At 24.4% G+C, this 8,559-nt stretch overlaps 4 protein-coding genes across 4 annotated transcripts; 2 read left to right on the forward strand and 2 right to left on the reverse strand.

The window, feature by feature from the left end:
• Nucleotides 1-3,578, forward strand: gemA (gemA, miro family protein; the record flags this gene model as incomplete). Its single annotated transcript, XM_003294701.1, has 6 exons — nt 1-51; nt 1,327-1,616; nt 1,691-2,131; nt 2,168-2,484; nt 2,553-2,847; nt 2,925-3,578. Coding segments are annotated over 6 exons (1,824 nt in total), but the record flags the coding sequence as incomplete, so codon positions are not given.
• Nucleotides 3,579-3,652: 74 nt separating this feature from the next.
• DICPUDRAFT_159803 (uncharacterized protein) lies at nt 3,653-5,236 on the reverse strand (the record flags this gene model as incomplete). The annotated part of the gene is made up of 1 exon (XM_003294703.1): nt 3,653-5,236. One exon carries the CDS (start codon nt 5,234-5,236, stop codon nt 3,653-3,655), a length of 1,584 nt encoding a protein of 527 aa, XP_003294751.1.
• A 520-nt stretch (nt 5,237-5,756) lies between these two features.
• On the forward strand, nt 5,757-6,346 carry DICPUDRAFT_20500 (uncharacterized protein; the record flags this gene model as incomplete). Its single annotated transcript, XM_003294702.1, has 2 exons — nt 5,757-5,875; nt 5,956-6,346. Coding segments are annotated over 2 exons (510 nt in total), but the record flags the coding sequence as incomplete, so codon positions are not given.
• A 498-nt stretch (nt 6,347-6,844) lies between these two features.
• Nucleotides 6,845-8,211, reverse strand: DICPUDRAFT_43883 (uncharacterized protein; the record flags this gene model as incomplete). The annotated part of the gene is made up of 3 exons (XM_003294704.1): nt 6,845-7,471; nt 7,568-7,902; nt 7,974-8,211. The coding sequence occupies 3 exons, from the start codon at nt 8,209-8,211 to the stop codon at nt 6,845-6,847; spliced, it is 1,200 nt and encodes a 399-aa protein (XP_003294752.1).
• Nucleotides 8,212-8,559: the final 348 nt, after the last annotated feature.

The following is an 8,559-nucleotide window of genomic DNA, read 5'->3' on the forward strand; positions in this document are numbered from 1 at the left end:
AAAAAAAACCCAAATGAAAACCAAATTTAAAAATTTGTTTGGTTGGTGATGGTATATTATCAAATCCGCCATTATATATACACATATTTATATTTATACTGTATTTTTGTTTTTTTATATTGCATTCAATTTAAATTTTTCCAAGTATAATATTTAATCATAGATTCAGATTAGATATGTCATATTTATAAAATTATAAATATATTTTATTTAAAATCCCACTTGGGCAAATTTAAATAAAGTATTCATTTGTTCTTCTTTGTTGTTTTATTGTGTTTGGTTATTGTTATACTTTTTTTTTTTTTTTTTTTTTTTTTTTTTGATTATATTTTAGGTATTATGGTAATATAGGTGTTGATGATATTATAGTGATATTCTTTTTAATTAAATTTAATAAACATTAAAATAAACAAATAAATAAATAAAAAAATAAATAAATAAATAAATAAATAAATAAATAAATAAATAAACAAACAAACAAATAAATAAATAAATAAATAAAATAAATAAAAATAAAAATTAATCAAATAAATAAGAATCTTGTTTGTTGTTAGCTTTATAAATAAAACAAAATTATCAAATAGCACACACACACATGCACACCCTCGCACTAAAATGTGTATACATTAACTAAAAAAAAAAAAAAAATATACACAAAGATATATATATAATTCTTATTTCACTCATTCACATTCTAAACAGTTAGATTAAAATGGTTATAATAATAATATTTTATCTTTCGATTCTATCTCACGTGGATTTACACAATCACTCAAATCTACATCGTCATTAGAACACGTGTTTATCTTTTTTTTTTTTTATCACGCAATCTAAACAAATTTATATTTGGTGCATATTTATAACTTTACAAAATCTTCTTTAACTAACACTCCGCTATAACCACCCAATATATATCAATTAAATACACATATATGTATAAAGATAATAAAACAATAAAGGTTTGATTAAAGAAAATAAAAATAAAAATAAAAATAAAAAACAAAACAAAACAAAACAAAAAAAAAAAAAAATCGATTATATACACAAATTCAAAAATATCTTCCAAAATGTATAATATTTTCTCCTAAACATAAAATACAAAATGATAATTGTTTTAAATTACTATTTTTGTTGTTAATTGTTTTTATTTGTGATGTTGTTATCATTATTTGTTGTCGTTATTGTTAAATTATTATATTTTATTTTTTAATTTATAATATCATCATATACTACTTCTATTATACCACACACATAATTTTAAACTTTAAAAATACTAATATTAATATTATGTTTTTTCATATTATTTTTAACAATTGTTATTTTTAGAAAATGTTGGTAAAACCACCTTAATCAACTCATTTATTTTGGAAAGCTTTATGGAAGTTACACAAAAAGTTTTACCTGAAGTTACTATCCCTGCAGAGTTTGGAAATCAAATTTGTACAACTAGAATTATTGATACACATGACGATGGAAAAAATGGTAAAACTCAAATGAATATGGAAATTAGAATAGCTGATGCAATTGTAATTGTTTATTCTGTTGACCGTTTTGATACATTTTTAAATATTCGTATGAAATGGATCCCATTAATTAATCAATTAAGAGGTTCAAATGTAAGGAAAAAACACTAACAATTATTATTTGTATAATTTCCCAATACTAACAATTTCTTTTTTTTAAAAAATAGAAACCACCAATTATTATTGTTGGTAATAAATTAGATTTACATCAAGTTGAATTCGATGCAAACAAATCTCAAATTGAAGAAACCATTCAATACTTTAGAAGTACATATCCAAATACAATTCAATGGGTTGAATGTAGTGCTAAAACATTAGAAAATTTACCAGATCTTTTATACTCAGCTCAAACTTCAGTATTTTTCCCAGAACGTGTATTATATAATAGAGAGGAAAATAAAATGACAGAGGGCTGTGAAAAAGCATTAAAGAGAATTTTCAAATTATGCGATCATGACAATGATGGTTCACTCTCTGAAGAAGAAATCAACTATTTCCAAACTAAATGTGGCCACGAATCCATGACCTCTGATGAAATTCAAAATATTCAACAATTTGTTCTCTCAAAGATCCCAGATGGTGTTGACTCTAATGGCTTCACTGAAAAGGTTTCCTTTATATGAATTTACTTTTCCTTCTTAGAGGTCCATGCCAACATACTTTGGACTTCTCTTAGAGCCTTCCAATATGACGACGATCTCAATTTATTAGACGAATATCTCCACCCACAAATTAATGTGCCACCACAACACAATACAGTCCTCAGTGCTTCGGGTAATGCATTCTTTAAAGCCCTCTTTGAAAAGTATGATTCTGATTCCGACGGTATTTTATCAAGTCCAGATTTGGTTTCCTTATTTTCAACAACTCCAAGAATTCCATGGGAAATTGGTTTTGAAAAACATTTTAATACTGACAAAGATTCAAACTTAACATTATCAGGATTTTTATCATTATGGAAGTAAGTAAATCTATTTTCAAATAATTCAAAAGATCAAAAATATTAATATTATTTCTTTTGTTTTATAGTTTACAAACTTATGACGATTATAAAGTTACTTTAGAGTATTTAGCTTACTTTGGTTCCCAAACCGAACAAAATAATCTCGATATGATTGGTTTTTCAAAATCAAGAGAGTTGGATATCAAAAATGGTCAATTCTCCAGAAATATCGTAAATTGTTATGTATTTGGCGAAGAAGCCGTTGGTAAAACTACTTTTTTAAATACCTTTATCGGAAAAACTTTTTCTCATCTTTATAATCCAACCAGTAATGATAGTTTTAGAGTTTGTGGCCATTTATTAAAAAATAAATATTTAATTGTAAGTTTTATTCATTATTATTATTATTATTATTATATAATATAACATGGTAATATTAATCAAAAATTTTTAAATAGTTAAATGAATTTGTTGGTGATAAAATTCCAGCTACAGAGTTAAAAAATAAAGCAGATTTAGTTTGTTTATTATATGATGTCAATAGTGATCAATCATTTAAATTTATCGAAAATATATATAACCAAATCAAACAAAATCAATTAAATATTCCAATCTTATTCATCAAAACTAAAACAAATAATGCAACTACAGGTGGCAGTGGCAGCAGTCATACAGATTCAAAGGTAATTGAAAGCTTTTTCAAATCAAATAAAAATTTCACACCAAAAGAGTTTTCAATCTCTTCTTCAAACTCCATCTATCACGAGATGATGGAAACAATTATCAATAGTACCTATAATGTTCCAGCTAAACAAGAAAACAACAACTTAGCTAAATATTTACTTATTGCTGGTGGTATCGCTGGCGTTGGTTTTATAATTACAAAATATGTTTTAAAAAAATAATAACAATTTAATAATAATAATAATAATAATAATAATAATAATAATAATAATAATAATAATAATATTATTAACTATAATAATATTAAAAATATAATAATAATAAATATCTTTTTTTTTATTTTCAATTATAAATTTAATAATTTTATAATATAATTCTAAAAAAAAAAAAATAATTAAATATTTTAAATAAAATTTAATTAAGATAATAAAAAAAAAAAAAGAAATAAAAGTAATAGAGTAGAAATATTTAAATACATTTTTTATTTATTTATTATTTGTTTTTAAAGATAAAACAAATCCAATAGTTGAAAACCATTATTTATTGACGATTGTTTACTACGCCCTATAAATAGATTTGGTAAAACTTGTTTTGCTTTTGTATTCATATGAAACGATATCATTCCTTGGTCGGCTAGTTGGCAAATAATTAATGGATGTTGAATATCTTCTGCTAAAGGTTTGATTGATGGTGAAAATCCGGTGCTTGATGTTATAATACCCACTATTGGTGACTCATCTTTTATTATCGATTTTAAATTCTCTTCATTGCCAATAATTTCATATCTTTGAAAGGTAGATTCAAACTCTCTAAGAACTGAAGGTCCTACTTTTTTACCACTAAAATTTTTACATTGACCTATAATTTTAATCTTTCTTTTATCTGGTAATATCCATTCTCCTTCAAAATCTTTACCTTTGTCGTCTCTTCCACCTGTTCTTTTTAAATTCATTCCAAATCCATTAAATATTTCAACTGTTTTTAATTCAAAGCTTTTTCCTTTCAAATGGTTTGAAATTTGATTGTTTAAAATTGAATTATTATTATTATTATTAATAATATTTTCGTTTGATTCCTTTTGTTTTGGTTTATCTTTTAATTTAACCATATTATCATCCAATGCACCTAATTCTTCAGAAAGTGGATATCTGCTTTTATTTTCTTTTTCTTGTACCTGTACATTCTCTTCAAGTTTGTTTTTCTCTTTCAATCTTCTGAGCTCCTTTAATTGCTCCAATTCTTTTTCTTTTCTTTCAATCTCGTCTTCAATGTTATATTCGATCGCTATTTTGATGCTATCATTACTTTTTTTTGATGTTGGTAATGCAGTTATTTCAGCTTCTTTTTCTTCTTTTAATGATAAAACTATATTTCTATTTCCATTTTCTTTTTCTTTTTCTTTTTCTTTTTCTTTTTCTTTTTCATTTTCATTTTCATTTTCATTTTCATTTTCATTTTCATTTTCATTTTCATTTTCATTTTCATTTTCATTTTCATTTTCATTTTCATTTTCATTTTCATTTTCATTTTCATTTTCATTTTCATTTTCATTTTCATTTTCATTTTCATTTTCATTTTCATTTACATTTTCAATTTCATTATATTTCTTTAAAGGTGATTTGGTTATTTTGGTTATTTTGATTTTTCTTTTTTTATCTTTTTCTGAATCTACATTATTATCTTTATTTTCCTCACTATTAAATATTGGAGTTTCTTCCTCTTCTTCTTTTAAATTTATTTCTTTTTTAATGGATTTTGGTGATGAGTCATTGCTTTCACCAACTTTTAATAGTTCATCTTTGGTTTGATTATCATCATTGATAGTGAACCATACTTTTGATTTCCAATTTTTTGTTGTTGGGTTTGGTAATGAGGATAAAATATCTTCTGTTGAAAATTTTATATTATTGTTACTATTGATAGATCTATTATTTATGGTTGAATTATCATTTGTATCTATATTGTTATTATCTTTGTTATTATTATTATTATTTAAATTAAATCCGGTAATAGATGATTTTTTTTTATAAAAAAACTTTGATCTAAATCTGTAGTTTATTAATTTACTTTGATTAGCTTTAAACATATTATTATTAATAAAACAAATTAAAAAAAAAAACTAAAAAAATTTTTTTTAAAATTTTAGTTTAAAAATTAAAAAAATTTATTTCCAGTTTATTTTATAACTTTTTATCACACTATTTGTAAAATATTTATTGGATTTTATAAAATGTAATATAATTATAGTTTTAATATATATTTAAAAAAAAAAAAAAATAATTAAAAAAAAAAAAAAAATTAAAATAAAATAAAATTTTTTTAAAATTTTTTTTTTTTTTTCGTTCGACTTTTAAATAAATAAACGCATTATTACAACCTAAATTAAATCATATTTAATAAACAAATAATTTAAAAAAATGTCAAATAAAAGTGCCAATAGTAAAAATAATAAAAATAAATCACTTAAATTTCAACCAAAACATAAAGATAAATCATTTGATAAAGAAGATTTCAATGCATTAAGCAAAGGATCAGCCACATCAGAACCCGAAATCACAAAGGGTGAAGAAAAACATAGAATTATGGCAAAATCATACCCAATTAAACTATCAATGTGGGATTTTGGTCAATGCGATAGTAAGAAATGCACAGGTAGAAAATTAGAACGTTTAGGTTATATAAAATCAATTAATTTAACACACAAGTTTAAAGGAATCGTTTTAACGTATGTAATACTATTGTTTTATAGTTACATTAATTATTAATTATTAATATATTTATATATCTATTTAATTAAATTAATAGTCCTTCAGCAAAACAATCTATTTCACCTGCAGATAAAGATATTGTTCAACAATTAGGTGTTTCAGTTGTTGATTGTTCATGGGCTAAATTAGATACAATCCCATTTGGTAAAATGAGAGGTGGACATGATAGATTATTACCTTTTTTAATTGCAGCAAATCCAGTAAACTATGGTAAACCATTCAAATTAACTTGTGTAGAAGCTGTTGCTGCATGTTTATTCATTACAGGTTTCATTCAAGAGGGTCATCAAATTTTAGGTGGTTTTAAATGGGGTTCATCATTTTATAAAGTTAATAGAGATCTTTTGGAACAATATCAAAAATGTACCAGTAGTCAAGAGGTTGTAAATGTTCAAAATGAATTCATAAAGAAATGTGAAGAGGAACAAATCGCAAGACAAACATCTCACCAAGAAGAAGATGAATATGGTTTAATGTCAAATCCAAACAGAGTTGCAAATGGTTTTAACTCAAACTATATGAATGATGACGATGAAGAAGAGGATCTCGATGCCGATTATTGCGATGACGATGAAGATGAAGAGTATGACGATGATGAAGATCATGAATGTGATAGTGATTGTGATCATGATGAAGAAGAGGAAGAGGAAGAGGATGGGGAAGAAGAGGAGGAAGAGGAAGAAGAACATAATGAAAATCAAGTTGAAAATGAAGAGGATGATGAGGAAGAAGATGATGAAGAGAATGAAGAAGACCAAGAAGAAGTTGATGAAGAAGAAGAAAAAAGACAATATAGATTAAAGAAAGAGTTACAAAAGAAAAAAGCTGAGGAAAAGAAATTACAAAAACAAATGGAAAAATTAAAAATCAAAGGTAGAAAATAACAAATAAATAAATTTTCGTGTAAAAAAACTTAATTTTATTTTTTAAGACCAAACATCGAGGATGTATCTTTTTTCTTTTATTAAATTAGTAAACATATCTACAGCAATTTTTTCGTCGACAGATGATTCTTGTTTTATGATATCAATAAAGCTATTTCTTACACCAACAGCCATACCCTTAGCGTCACCACAAATATAAACAAATGCATTTTTGTTTATAATTAAATCATAAAGTTCTTTTGAATGATTTTTCATTTTTTCTTGAACATAACCACAGGTGACCTCTAAATTTGGGTCTTGATGATTATTGATATCTAATTCTCTAGAGAAGGCGGTTGTTAATTTAGTTAATGTACTATCTTGGAGCATTGAATGTAAAGTATCTTTATAAAGGAAATCTTTCTTTTCGCTTCTGCAACCAAAGAATAACCAAGTAAGTAATGGTTTAGTTTCAATATTGATTTTAGATAAATGTTGTAAGAAACCAATGAATGGAGCAACACCAGTACCTGGACCTATCATAATAATTGGTTTTGATAATTGATCTTCAGATGGTAAATGGAAATGTGGTGAAGATTTTAATTGGAATGGAATCTTTGTAATAATATTGTTGTCGCTATTGTTAATATTTAATTCTGATAATGATGATTCAATTGATTGATTTGGTAACTTGTTTTGTTGAATACCAATCTTCTCTAACCATGAAGTACAATGACCTAAAACTCTTTGTGAAGCCTTATCATTTAATGAAATATTGAAATCTACTACCGAAAATACAAATGAAATTTTACCAGCTTCCAATGAGAGTGGTGATGACGAAATACTGTAATCTCTTGGTGCTAATGGATTTAAAATATCTAAAAGATGGGCTAATGGTGGTGAAGATGTCTTATATTTCTCTAATAAACATAATAAAGTGGTTCTATCATTAATCATTTGTGCATACTCTTCTTTTCCCTCTACTGATGAAAGTTTATTTAATTGTAACTTTTCATTTGGATCACTTGAGTGTTCTGCTAATAATTTTAATAATTTCTTTGATGGTATACCAGTAATATCTAATAAATCTCTAAATATATTATAAATTGTATTTCCATTTGCTTTAATTAAATGATTTGGTAATTCTAAAAATAAAATAAAACATTAATATTAATATTTTATGTTATATTACATATGTATATATAATATTTACCATATTTTGAATCTAATGATTCTATTTTAATAACTTTGTTTTCATTTAATTGTAATCTACTAATTAAGGTTTTAATTTGATAGTCTGGGTTTGGAGCATAAACAGCAACATAGTCACCTGGTTGGTATGAGGAATTGGTATCATTAAGATCTAATGTCATTTCAATAACTCTTTTAATATCAACTTGAGATTCACTGTCATTACTATTATCTGTCATATATCTTGCGGATACAATTGTAGCAACTTGTTTACAACCCAATGACTCCATATTATCTCCATTGTTATTATCTGAATCTAATTCGATTTTAATTCTACATGCTGGCAATTCATTTGCATTGGTTCCAGCTGCTCTTTTTAATACAATCTTTTTTTTAGGCTGGAGCTGAAGGTTGTGGTGGCGCTTCTGACATTATAAATTAAATTATTTTTTAATCAAAAAAAAAAAAAAAAAAAAAAAAAAAAAATTAATCAAAAAATCATTTAAATTTTTTAAAAAAAAAATTAAATTAAAAAAAAATAAAAAGAAAAACCGAATGATTAGGTTATTCATATGACAAATGGAAGC

The sequence above is a fragment of the Dictyostelium purpureum genome (genome assembly GCF_000190715.1).
Source record: "Dictyostelium purpureum unplaced genomic scaffold DICPUscaffold_621, whole genome shotgun sequence".
In the NCBI taxonomy this organism is placed as follows: Eukaryota; Evosea; class Eumycetozoa; order Dictyosteliales; family Dictyosteliaceae; genus Dictyostelium; species Dictyostelium purpureum.